General features: G+C 39.3%; 1 protein-coding gene across 4 annotated transcripts in view; it reads left to right on the top strand.

Annotated features, from left to right (window-relative positions):
* Positions 1–14117, top strand: part of ALG9 (ALG9 alpha-1,2-mannosyltransferase) — a 96235-nt gene that overhangs the window by 12488 nt on the left and 69630 nt on the right. For all 4 annotated transcript variants that reach the window (XM_059069479.2, XM_067038922.1, XM_059069473.2 and 1 more), the window contains exons 5-9: positions 203–291; positions 2258–2393; positions 6462–6549; positions 6733–6838; positions 13892–14014. In XM_059069479.2, coding sequence (XP_058925462.1) covers positions 203–291; positions 2258–2393; positions 6462–6549; positions 6733–6838; positions 13892–14014 — 542 coding nt within the window. The remainder of the gene's footprint in view (positions 1–202; positions 292–2257; positions 2394–6461; positions 6550–6732; positions 6839–13891; positions 14015–14117) is intronic.

Below are 14117 nucleotides of genomic sequence, written 5' to 3'. Positions count from 1 at the left end.
GTAGAGAACTTCTCTCCTGCTTAAGGAATGAGAATGTTTGGGTTTCTTATGCACATGGAATTGCTAACAGACCTGTTGAGACAGTTTTGTATTTGACTTTAGATCTTCAGTGTTCTCTGTGATGCAGACATGTTTTTGTCCTTTAATTTGAAATTTCCATCCCGAAGGCTTGCTGTGCTGAGAGTCTTTGCCTTTCCTCTAGGGCTGTGTGCAAGAAGTTTGGGCTGCATGTGAGTCGAATGATGCTAGCCTTCTTGGTTCTCAGCACTGGCATGTTTTGCTCATCATCAGGTAAGTAAAAGAGCAGGTGAGGGCATAAAAGGTTCACTGATATTTCACAGTTGCATCAAGCAGAAGAACTTGTCCAGATGTTGGTTATATTGGTATAACGTGTCAGTAATTTACAGTCCTATTATCTACATGATCTTGATTGACCTTTACAGCCATCCTGTGGTTGTAAGGTCAGATAAATATTTATAAGTCAGATAAATATTTTCTCATTTTTGCAGGTAAGGACGCTGAAACTTAGAAAGGTGAAGTGACTTACCGAAAGTCAAAGAATTCATAAATGGTAGAGCTGTTATTTTCATCAGGTTGCTTTCTATTACATTATTATATTTTTTATCACAGCAGGGCTGAGAAACAGAGGCATTCACTGCCTTTCTTTGCTGTTAGGGGAAGGACAATAATTTTGTTATTTTGCTCAAGGAAGCACTTTATGTCTAAAAACCCTGATCTTGGTGGTTCTATTTTATGCCAATTATTTGCAATGTATTCTATAAAAGTATAAACGTATACTATAAAATACAGTATTCTATAAAGTACTGTATTTTATAGAATAAAGTAAGCTTCTGGAAATTTAGAATAAAATTGTTAATGTAGAGTGGTGGCTTTCAAACTGTGCTGCCATTCAACATTTGTGTTCTATGAGCTGAGCCAAAGTGGCCTGTTGCCAAACGGTAGCCTGTTTCTAATTTTTCAGAAAAATTAAGTTACTAGATATAATCATCTCAATTTTAATTTTAATTTTTGCTTGTGTGTACCAGAATCTAGTATACACACTAAATATACACAAAAAAGAGTATCTAGTGCAAAAGCATATATTTACTTTTTCACTGACTGTATCAAAATCCATGTTCTGCAGAGATCTCAGGGCCTCACACCTGAATAACTTTGAGAGGCACTGTCCTAAGTGAGACTATGCTTTGCCCTCTGAGCTGGCAGAGACCTCAGATTCCTCTGCTCCCCTTGGAGCTAGAATCAACAGCTTTGGATGGCATCAATATTATTTAGCGTTTATCTGGGAAGGTTGTACTTCACATATTTTTTTAGTTACTTTGCTACTCCTAAAATTGATTCTTATGTGAGGGAGATACCTTGAGAGTATTTTTAGTTTTATAATTTCAGCTGAGGATGTTAAGGCACAGATAAGTTAAAGGCATCCTTTGATATGAGCCTCTGAACCCTTTGCTGAGTTTCTCAAATCATACTGCCTGTTCATTGTTGTTCCTGTTGGAGGTGGTATTGATTTTTCTAGTGCTAGATGATGCACTTAAACAGCAGGGAGAGTCAGATCTGCATTTTTTTGTAGAGTTGTTAGAAACATTTTGATGAAATGTTACTGTTGCAGAGACCCTGAAGGTGGTCAGTCCTCTTCTGTATGCAACAAGAAGGTTACGACGCTTGATGGAAATAATTAGGGGAACATCTAACGGCCAAACTATCTATGTCAGTGGATGACGGATACAAAGCAGTGCTGCCATCGAACATATTTGTTCCTTGAGAAGGCTTCTGAGAAGTCCTGTGGGGTACAGGTTGCTAACAGGACAGTCTCAGAAGACTATCAGAGGATAAACTTCTTCAGAAACAGATTGTTAGCAATGGCTCTAAATTTCTTGAAGCATACTCCCTGTTTGGAAATATAACCTGGAGGTACTTCTGGGGAGCCTGGAATCCTGTAAGCTTTGGACTTGGGGTACAGGCCAGGAGATAAATGGCATGGTTGGCATTGTATAATTGGGTGATGTGTTGGTACATAAAAAACAGGAGAGAGAAAATAAGAAAATCATTGAACTTTGGGTTTTTTTTTTTTAAACGAGTATCACTTTACTCCTCGTTTCTAATATAGCATTGCTCAAAGTATCTTCCTGGTTATTGACATATTGCAATGCAGCTATATTTTTAATAATTGATAACTCATAAATCTCAATCTCTTGACCCTTTCCCCCTTTTTTTTTCCATTTCTTTTGTCTTGCAGCATTCCTTCCTAGCAGCTTCTGTATGTACACTACATTGATAGCCATGACTGGCTGGTATATGGACAAAACTTCATTTGCTGTGCTTGGAGTAGCAGCTGGGGCTATCTTAGGCTGGCCATTCAGTGCAGCTCTTGGGTAAGAAACTAACATGATTCATCTTCCGTGTATCGCTGGGTATATAGTCAATCCTAATGTTAGGTTATCTCCATATTCTTTGGGTAGGACCTAAAATTATAGGAATTAATTATTCAGAGATTCTGGGAAGTGGAAGAATATTTCTCTTAGTACTTATTGTTACAATTAATTCTAATAAAAAAGTGACTGTTAAGCATCTGCTGTATCCTGGGCACAGCTAAACCCTTTATGAACTTTATTTCTAAACCTACTCTGCAAGACAAATACAATTATTAGTGCTTTTTTTTTTTGGTGGGTCTTCATTGCTGCGTGTGGGCTTTCTCTAGTTGCGGCAAGTGGGGGCTACTCTTTGTTGTGGTGCACAGGCTTCTCATTGCGGTGGCTTTCACGTTGCAGAGCATGGGCTCTAGGCGGGTGGGCTGCAGTAGTTGTAGCACGCGGGCTCAGTAGTTGCGGTGCGTGGGCTCTAGGGCACGCGAGCTTCAGTAGTTGCGGTGCATGGGCTCAGTAGTTGCAGCGTGTGGGCTCTAGGGCTCATGGGCTTCAATAGTTGTGGTGCGTGGGTTCAGTAGTTGTGGCTCACGGGCTCTATAGTGCAGGCTCAGTAGTTGTGGCACACAGCCTTAGTTGCTCCGTGGCATATGAGGTCTTCCTGGACCAGGAGTCGAACCCGTGTCCCCTGCATTGGCAGGCAGATTCTTAACCACTGTGCCACCAGAGAAGTCTCCAATTATTAGTGCTTTATAAATGAGAAAGTGGACTTCGAGAGGTTTTGAGTAATTTGCCTTTAAGGTTATGTTTGCTTTTGGATCCAGGCCTTCTGACTCTAACAGCTGATGTTTTTTCCACGCTGTACTACCCTGTGCTGTGCATTTTCCCAGTCACCCAGGCTTGTTATCTGAGTTTCCTTTTAGTCCTTCTTCTTTCCTGCCTGCAGCATCTTTTTTTCCCCACGTTCCATAGTATCTCTCATTCCTTTTGTACTTTTTGTTTTCACAACTTCTCTAGTTTGTGTTGCCTTAATTTCTTGCCTGTACCACTAGTTATTTAGAAAAATATGTTAGTTTGTGTTAAGGTTATTATCATAGTAGTATATCTTTATTATTTAAAAAATGTACCAGATTGTATGAGGTAAAAAGAATTCTTAGTTCTTTTCTCCCCTAACCCAGTCTTCACAGTTAGTCACTGCTGTAGTTTTGTACATATCTTTCCAGAAATTATCCTTACATGAATAAATGCACACATACACATTTATACATACATACTTAAATTCTTAAAACAAACATAATTATCCTATACGTATGTATATCTTCTGTACATAGATTTATATCATTCTTTGTATCAGTTGTGTAACATTCCATTATTATATATCTGTCCATAATTTATTTAACCATTGCTTTATTGGTAGGCATTTGGTTTTCAGTTTTTTTGCTGTTATACCCAATGCTTCAGTGAACATTTTTGTACATATGTCTATATACTTGTGGAAATTTATCTATGGGATAAATCTTTAGAAGGGAGTTACTAAATCAGAATAAGCATTTAAAATTTTCTTAAGTGGATTTTAAAGGCTGGTTTCCCCACCTCCAATCTTATCTTCTGTTCTATTCTTCATATCATTCTCAAATTATATTTCTCAAGATTTTGTGAGAGCCTCTTCTGTACTTTCTGCTCTCTCCGTCATCTTGATGAGTCCCATATCTTTATATAGTCCAGTCATCTCTTAAGCTTCATTCATATATACTTAGCTGCCTATGGGATATCTCCATTTATATAGCTAAACATTTACAAAACTGAACTCATTATATTCCCTCCATATCTGTCCTTTACCTATGTTTCTAGCCCAGTAAATGGTACCACCGTCTGTGCTGAGCCAGGACCTGAAAATTATCTGTGACTGTTTTCTCTTTCTCACGTCTTCTTAATTTCTTGTACTTCTTGAATATCTTTTGAATCTACTTTTCTTCACCTCTCTCTGTTCTTTTATGTGGGCTCATCAACGATCTTCCCATCTCTAGTCTTTATCCTTATAAATCTGCTCTCCACACTCAAACTAGAGTTATCTTCCTAAAATGCAAATATGATTTTATAACTCTGTTTTGTCTTTGTAATAGCTTCCCCATTGCTCTGTGTCACAGAGTTTGGCATTCTGTGGCCTGTGGGTCACACATCCAGCTGGCCTGTTTTGTACAGCCCAAGAACTAAGACATTTTTACATTTTTAAAGGGCTGTTAAAACACACACACACACACACACACACACACACACACACACACACACACACACACACACACGAATATGCAACAGAGACCATATGGGGACTGCAAAGCCTGAAATGTTTGCTGTTGGATCCTTTAAATAAAAAGTTTGACAACCCCTGCTCTATGGGGTCCAAACTTTAATGTGATTCACAAAGCCTTGTTCTTCCCTCCTTTTTACTTCTCCATCCTCCTTTTGTCAGTTTCTCCATTCCTTTTACTCTCTACTGGATTTACATTGAACTTCATGAGTCCCCCAAATACCTCTGAGTTGGTGCATTTTGATTAGTCTGCCTTTAGATAAATGATTTCAGGATCACAGTTAATCAGTCAGTTAGCAATGTACTATTGTTTATTGACTTATCAAAGGAGAAATGCAGGTGCTATGGAAATGTAACTAGTTGGGGAGAAAAAAATAAAAACACAGAATGTTAATGCAATATTTAGGTAATACAATGTGGAATTTCAAATCTTAGAAGAGCTGTTCACATGACATTGCCAAAGAGATGATAGAGATGATAGTGCCATATAAACGTAAAGACTTTATGGAGGAGGCAGGAGCAGAGCCTGTAATTGACATTGGGTAGATTCTGCGTAAGTAAATAGATTGGTGTGGAATGGAATTCTTTGTGACTGGAGCACAGGTAAGGGCTCTGACTAGTGTCCCACATTAGGAAGTCATGGATATGAAGGTGTCTGTTCATGCAAGAGGAGTTGAAGTACCCGAGAAAATGAGTATAGAGAGAGAAAAGTAGAACCTTGCTTTTGGGAACTAGGACCATGGTAGGGCACACCATGAGGTAGGGAAAACGAAGCCTAAAAAGGAGCACTAGGGAAGCCCACAGCAAAGAACATCTGAGCCAGGGAATCTAAAGAGGAAGGAGCAGATGCTTTGTGTCAAGTGCAACAGAAAGACAAAGGGAGATGAAGCTTGGGGAAAGATACTGGGTTTGGCGGACAGGAGATTCCTGGTACCTTAGATCAGTCTTAATAGCTTGATGTTAGGCCTTAAGGAAGAAATAGTGAAGGCAACAGACATATGCTGTTGATAATTGCTTGAGGAATTTAAGTGAAAGGAAGAAGAACAAATATTACATATTACATTTCGGAGCAATATTACATATTGGAAAGGAATATATCAGAATTGAAGTGAAAGTTTGTAATATGGTTTTATTACTAAAATCTTAATAAAACGTGGAAGGGAGAAATCAGTATTTATTTATTTGGCAGGGTGGGAGTAGGGCAATAGGGTACATTTGCTTACAATTAATATATTTTAAATGTCCATTACACATAAATACATGTAAAGGGCTTCCCTGGTGGTGCAGTGGTTGAGAATCTGCCTGCCGATGCCGGGGACCACGGGTTCGTGCCCCGGTCCGGGAAGATCCCACACGCCGCAGAGTGGCTGGGCCCGTGAGCCATGGCCGCTGAGCCTGCACGTCCGGAGCCTATGCTCCGCAACGGGAGAGGCCACAACAGTGAGAGGCCCGCGTACCGCAAAAAAAAAAATTAAAAATTAAAAATAAATAAATAAATAAATAAATACATGTAAAATGGAGCTCATTCCGAATACGAATATTTATATTTCTTGTGCATTGTGGGATGCATCTCACTCTGATGAGTCCTGTGAAGAGATCACATTTTTTAGTTTTGAGAAGACATCCCTTCATGTACCAGCTTTCTTCCCTCACTGTAATTGCTAGAGACATTTTATTCTCAGTTCAGCATGAGGTATGTGTAAATCTGACCTGTGTCAGTTTCTGTTCTAAGTATTTAACTCCCCACTTTCTATTTCTCTGTTAAATAGTTTACCTATTGCCTTTGATTTGCTGGTCATGAAGCACAGGTGGAAGAGTTTCTTTCATTGGTCGCTGGTCGCCCTAATGATCTTTCTGGTGAGTTTTCTTTTTATCTTGTTTTGTTCTAAAGTTGTTATGAAAGCAACTTCTGATGTGGATGGAAAAGAGAACATTAGGAATTGATCCTGTTTTTCATTCTGAAGTTTATCCTATTAGCATTGTGAGAATGTTTCCAGAGCAAAACTCTACAATTGCTATATATTTTCTGCTCTATTTTAGGTGCCTGTGGTGGTCATTGACAGCTACTATTACGGGAAGCTGGTGATAGCACCACTCAACATTGTTTTGTATAATGTCTTTACTCCTCATGGACCTGATCTTTATGGTAAGGCCTTATGAAATTAGGGAAGAGTTAGGGGATAGCTTAATTTGCCTCAGCTTTGAAATTTTAATTCAGCTGCCACATTTTATCAAATGTAGCCTTTCTTTGCTGGTAATGTTTTCTTATTTAAAAATAAATGACATTTGAACATAGCACAGTGATGATATGTAGCCACTAAATATTTTTTCTTGATTACTGTTATGTTCAGATCTGGCTTTCTGTCAGTCCTGCTGCCTCTTATTCTCAGTTTCAGAGTAGTGAGGACTCTGTTGGGTATGCCTTGGGTTTTGATGCTACTTGTTTAAAATTAAGTTACTTTTTTCTCTTCTCATTAGAAAATCAATATGATAACAAAAATAAGAAAATTAAAACATTCATAATCCCATCATCTCCAGACAGCTGTTGTTAACACCTTGGAAAATATTCCTCCAGACATTTTCTATACATTTGGTATAACATTTGGAATTACTTTTTCTTTGTTTAATTTGTTTTACTTTAGTATTATGCATTAGGGGAGAAAGTTTAGAAAATCTGTAGACAAAGTATAGCAAATGGGGGTGAGGTCAGCATGAGAAGGTGGATAGTTTGGCCAGTTTAGGATTAAGAGGGGAAAAAAGGGGATGCCTTTAGTCTGGGGTTGGTTCTCCACTTTCCATCCATCCCCACCACTCCCCTGATGGTTTTTTTTTTTTTTTTTTTAATCCCAGCCAGCCCTTGAGCCTGTTTTGGATTTTTGTTTGTTTGTTTGTTTGTTTTGTCCCCTGAGGGCATTTGAGTTAGTGACCACTGCAGAGGGATAAGCTAGAGATCTTTCTAATCAGATCAGCCAAGTCAGTAAACATTTTATGAGACAGTTTCTCATTAAATAAGTATAGTTTCTTCTGCCTTAATCTTTTGAAGGTCTTAGAGCATTCTGTGTATGTGACTCTGTCTTGGGCTTTGCTATGAAGCAGGTGAATATTATTTCTGTGTCTCTTATCAGTTTAACCCACGCACATCATTTTTCTGTGCCACTTTGCCAATAGAACCAACAGATTGAAGAGAATTAAAGTAAGCATATGAATGAGATTTAATTGGGCCTCCTGGGATTTGGGGAATGTTGTCATTTTAGATGGCAAGTAATAGGTTAAAAATAAACAGTGTTTTGTTCAGTGAATTGAATCCACAAACTGCATAGTTAGAGAATAATTGCTAAGTGAAGGAATTTTAAAAGGCTCTTTTATGTGGCTCCAAGATCTCCGAGACTATGAGAAAAAGCCCCAATTTTAAGCTTTTGCCTCTAGATGTCTCCCTTTATCTAGGGAGAGTTGACATGTTTTTAATTGCCCATTGTTTTAGTTTACTTGTAAAACTTCAGTTGATTCTACAGGACAATAGAAGGGGGACTGTCCTCCTAGATCCAGATTGCATATTAGAAATTGATTTACATGGAACCTATTGGAAACATAATATATATTATATATAGGTGAATAAATTGTGTTAATTTGAGTTTAATTTTGAAAAGTTGGCTTCTCCACCTTTTAAATGGGTTATTACATATTGATATTCTGACTGCTTATTTATATATAAAACTTTGTGTGAGAGTATATGAAAGTTTCATAATTTTTACTGTCCTCTAGATTGATGAGGATTTTACATCTAGAGATAAGCAGGTTGGTAGGGAGAATAGGAAAGAAAGAGTAAATTCTGACCTAAGTTTATGTTTCTAGTTTAACAGCGGGTGGGTTTTGGGATCCAGCGGAGCAGTGGCCAGTCTTTCCCTGGATGTTGGCATCTGCTGTTCATTTCAGCCAGGTTTTATGGGGAAGAGCCCTTGGGTCTCTGTTCTGCCAGCTTTAGTGAACCTGGGTTAGCTTCAGTTCAGGTTTTGCTATTTTGGATGTGCAGGAACTGATCACTTTCCTAGTGATAGAAAAAGCTTTGTTGGGACAGAGTGAATTGTACTGGGTATCAACAGGACTGATTGCAGGGCTGTAGTCAGCCAGACTTTAGGGGCTTGTTCCTTGATGGTAGAATTTTTGTGCTTTTCCCTCATCTTTGACAAATTTTTAGGGGTGTCTGATTTCCATGATAACTCCATTTTGCTTTAGCAGACTTACCGAGAATGTTTCTTCCATTTTAGGAGTAGGTAGTCTTTGTGTATTCTAGGTCTTCAATAAAGATTTCTTATGAATGAATGAATGAACAAATTCTGGAGTACCCATCAGATGACATAAATGCCCTGATTACTATTATGTCCTAGAACTATTTTGTCTAGACCTGTTGTGGTGTGCTAGGTTAGGATTATCTTTGATACAAATGAAGAACAATAGAGGTAAAAGTAGTACCTTACCATTGTCAGCTAATTTTATTGTAATTGTTGAGTCCATTCAGTAAATATCAAAGACTTATGTGCTGTACAGTTGTCAGCCTGTTTTTTGTCATGGAAACTCTTTCACTTGTTTGACACTTTTTGGCATTATTTTGACTATTTTCTAAGAGTCTCCTACTTAAAGTGCTTTGTTAGCTATGGTAGGCACATAGTTTTTTATCTGAAAATGTAAAATGCATTGTGCTGATAGTTTTTGCATACATCTAGTGTTATTTCTTACATATAAGAACATAATAAGCCTATAAATACTTCTTGAATGAATGGATAAATGACTTCAGCTAAAGAAACATTGAATCACTTGCTTTTCAGCATTTATCATGTGCCCTCATAGAATTTACTGTCTAATAAGGCTGCAGACACATGAATAGATAATTACAGTCCAATCTATTATGTGCTACAGTGGAAAGATAGGGAATCAAAGGAGCAAGTTCATCTGGTAGTATGAGGAAAGACTTCTTAGAGGTAGTGTTCTTTGAGCTGAGCCTGGAAGGAAGAGAAGGAGTTTGCCAGGTAGGCACCATGCGGGTACATTGTAGAAAAATAGAATTTCAAGTGTAGGGACTGCTGAGATAAAACGATTGAATATTGAGTTCTTTTTTAAAAACTTAAAGTAGTTTTACAGCATTTGCTGAATTTTAGGTAGGAACTACACAGGCATGAGCAAGATAATTTCAGTCTCTCCATTGTGATTGTAATAATGGTCCCCAACTTACGACGGTTCAACTTAGAATTTTTTTTGACTTTATGATGGTGCGAAAGCAATACACGTTCAGTAGAAACCATGCTTCGAATTTTGAACTTGGATCTTTTTCCAGTAGGCGGTATGATATCTCTCGTGATGCTGGACAGTGGCAGCAAGCCATACCTTCCAGTCAGCCACTCCATCATGAGGGTGAACAATGGAAGCTCTTACAGCCGTTCTTTACCGGCAGCCATTCTGTTTTCACTTTCAGTACAGTAGTCCATAAATTACATGAGGCAGTCAACACTGTGTTATTAAATAGGCTTGGTGTTAGGTGATTTTGCCCAACTGTAGGCTAATGTAAGTGTTCTGAGCATGTTTGAGGTAGGCTAGGCTAAGCTATGATGTTCAGTAGGTTAGGTGTATTAAATGCATTTTTGACTTACGATATTTTCAGTTTATGATGGGTTTATCAGGACTTAACTCCATCATAAGTCGAGGACGATCTGTAAATATTTATTTTCTCTGTTGTTTCTGGTTTTCAAAGGAACTTTCTATACTTTCTTGGCCAGATAACATATATTAATGACACATTCCAGACCTGGGCTGACTCTTGACTTTTGAAGCCAGGGCAAAGAAATAGTTTTCACAACTATTACTTGGACGAGGTAAAGAATACTTGGCATTTAGGAAATTTAGAGTAGTGTAGACATAAAGTCGCAAAATTGTAGGGGAAACATCTCTATAGGGTCAGACATCAAGAGGTGAAATTTAGTGTTGCAAAAAGGAAAGTGACTGGGCTTGGCACTGATTTTGCCTCTTTCCCTTGTAACATTTCAAGTTCTCAGATGTTGAGGTTAAGTATTTTTGTGTGTGAGTGAAGAGCAGTGCTGCTGTCTGATGAGGAGGACACAGGCCCGGGGAAGGTGTGGGAGGACAGGTGTAAGAAATGCTCTCCCCTCAAAAATAACAGTGGGTCTGCTCAAGGATGCCACTTGGTAGCCTAGGATGTGATCCCTGCCTGTTTGTATGTTTTATCAAATCTGTCAGATCACAGGACAGGAGATTTCAGGAGGTAGGGGCTGGTATCCTCTATCAAAAGGCCCACAGTTTTCCATTCCTGCAGTGGCAGAGGAAGAAGCCCCAGAGGAGTCTTTTGGGGAGTGCTCAGGGTCACCTGCCAGCCACAGCTGTTCCAGAGCCTTCCCTTTTTTGTTAGTCATGTCTGTTGAACCTTGGTGGCTTTTTCTTCTTGGTGGTGCAAATTTGACATTTGTAAGGATGATTTACTATAATTTAGTTCCTAGAGTTCTATAAAATTGTAGGCCTATAAAATGGTTCCCTTTCATTCAATCTGTGGAACAATAAACATTATCCCCTCTTCTTTTAGCCTCTTGCAAAGCTCCCTTTAGCTCCTTTGAATGAAAGGAATTGAGGCACTTTCCATAAAGAGGGAGATAGGTGAGTCACTCCCTGCAAAGACCCTGCTTCCAGCTTCCTTTCACCTTTCATTTTGCACCAGTTAAATGCTTAACTTGTCACTCTGACACATTTTTTTTCTACATAGTTCAGCTTTGATATTTTCTGAGGGCAGCGCTGAATATCTCCCTGGAAAGAGATAAAAGTTTTTACTCTTTGGAGGCAGATGCCTCATCAAGTAGGGGAGGACACTGGCTAACAGAATTCACTATTTTTGTCCCCTTTTGCTCTTGTTTCTAAGACTGTTGTCAACTTGAACCTTCCCAAATCTTGACTTATCCCCCGATTTTTACCCCATCCTTCAGGGAAGTAACAGTCTTACGAAATGTTCACAGCCTAGCTGTGAACTTGATCTATGAGCTCCTAACACGTAGAAATAATTGAGTTTACCAATGTAATGCTTTTGGTTCCACAACTCAGAGTACAGTGTACCTTGGTAAAAAGATACCCCTAACAGGAGGGCATAGTAAGTTGTGGTAAAGACAAAAAGACTAAAGAGCTTTCCTGAAAAAACATATATTTGCAAAGATCAAAGAGAAAGAGGCTTTTTTCTTTTAATGTTTAGCATCTGTAATAGATGATGTGGAAGGTGATCTCCTTTCCTCTAGTCACTCTGGTTTTTCTTCTCAGGGTCAGATTTCCAGATTTTTGTAAAGAAAAAGGTGGGTCAAGGTTGATAGCATTGCCACCACACTGGCAGTCAGGAGAGGATTGTGCAAAAACTTACTTCTCTGGAAACTGGATGTCTAAAGAACTCAATGTAGGAAATGTGTTGTTAAATAGTTATTACAATCCAGAGAAGACTTGTATTTCTGTTTTGAAAATAAAACCATCCATTAGTTTTCTATAACCCCAAAGGTTATTTGTAGAGAATACAAGATATAAATGTCTCTAATGAGCTTGGCCTGGGACAAAGTCTCTGTTCCTGAACAGTCCCTATCATTGTATTTAGACAGGAAGGAGAGAGCTTTCCCAAAAGGTGACCCACGATTGAATTTGAGTCCTTCCTTAGGGTCCCCCTCTTCCTCTTCCTCTTCCTCCTCCCTTAGATGTTTCTAGCATTAAGGGTTTGGTTTCTAATCTTATTTTGCTGTGCAAGCTGCAAAAATGTCAGGCTTTTCTGCCTATTTCTCTGCCTTCTGATTACCCTTTTAAGCAATGCTGATTGCAGGAAATTGCTGTGGTGCAACGCGGGTGTCACAACACACAGTGATTAAAACCCGCGTGTGTCATTCACTGCCTGATTGAAGTAATCACATGGAGGGGAAGAGCAGATGAAAAACCTGCTAAATGTGCATAGGGGGGCTTTTTCTCATCATTTGGGTTTAAGAATTTTGAGTTAAAGAATCAAAACTTGTGTGAGTAAGGCTTGTGTTTTCAGTCATTTTGTTTCATTCTGAATCCCCAAAACTTCCGAGCAGGGTCTGGGTCTCTGAACATGGTTTTCCTAAGGAAAACAAGTTGTTGCTTTTTACAGAACACAGGTCCCCTATATACACATTATCAAGTAGTGGTTGAGTGTATCAAGGGGAAGGATGCTAGACTGTAACTAGGAGAAACAGGTGGGAAGGAAATGGGAAAGGCCCTAATAACTCAGCCCTGCAAGACTGCAACCCACCACGCCCACCCTCCCCCAACCCCTGTGCCCCTACTTCACGTGCCAATTCAAAGTCCAGGTTGTCACCTGGGCTTCTGACTGACCAGCTGTAGATCAGTAGTCCCAGCAACCCCCTTCTCAGGTTCAATCAATTTGCCAGAGTGGCTCCCAGAACTCAGAGAAACATTTACTTGTGTTTACCAGTTTATTATAAAGGATACAAGCCAGGTGGAAGAGATGCGTAGGGCAGGGTGTGTGGGAAGATAATGTGGCACTGCCATGCTCTCTGGGTGTGCCACAGCCCCGGGGGCTCCTCTGCCTGTTCACCAACCCAGAAACTCTCTGAACACTGACTGTCCTTTGGGGTTTATATGGAGGCCTCATTACATAAGTACCATTGCTTGAATCATTGGCCATTATTGATGAAACCCTATTGCCAGCCCCTCTCCCCTCCCCCCGGGAAGGGAAGGACAGAACGGAAAGTTCCAACCCTCCAATCCCTCCATTGGTTCCCCTAGCAACTAGCCCTCATCCTTAGCTTACCTGGGGGCTTTCCTGAAGTTCCCTCATTAACAGAAAAAAAGACACCTTAATTACTCTCACCACTTTGGAAATTACAAGAGTAATTTTAGGAGCTTTGTACTAGGAATGGGGGGTGAAGACCAAATAAATACTTCTTATTATAAATCATAGTGTCACCACTAAGCTATTTATGTTATTTGGTCGTTCTGAAAAGTATTAGTTCCATTTGGGCTAGATATAGTGGTCATGATAGAAAATACAGCTAAATATTTGAAACCTGAATTCTAAGAGGGGGCGGCTCACTGGATCGTCAACATTACTTGAACAAAGAATAGTATGAGTCAAGCGCTGTAATAGGTATTGGAGGCATCCACTAATGATTTCTTATCTCGTTATCTCCCTCAGGTATAGAGCCCTGGTATTTCTATTTAATTAATGGATTTCTGAATTTTAATGTAGTCTTTGCTTTGGCTCTCTTGGTCTTACCACTGACTTCTCTTATGGAATACCTACTGCAGAGATTTCATGGTGAGTGGCATAACAGATGATAGACTTGGTGGGGGGCGGGGGGGAAGAGAAGTAACAACGGGTACCAAGAAGTGAAAAAGAATCTACTTACCTTATTCTCCAT

The sequence above is a fragment of the Kogia breviceps genome, chromosome 7, assembly GCF_026419965.1.
Source record: "Kogia breviceps isolate mKogBre1 chromosome 7, mKogBre1 haplotype 1, whole genome shotgun sequence".
NCBI lineage: Eukaryota > Metazoa > Chordata > Mammalia > Artiodactyla > Physeteridae > Kogia > Kogia breviceps.
This window is presented reverse-complemented; position numbering and strand designations above follow the sequence as displayed.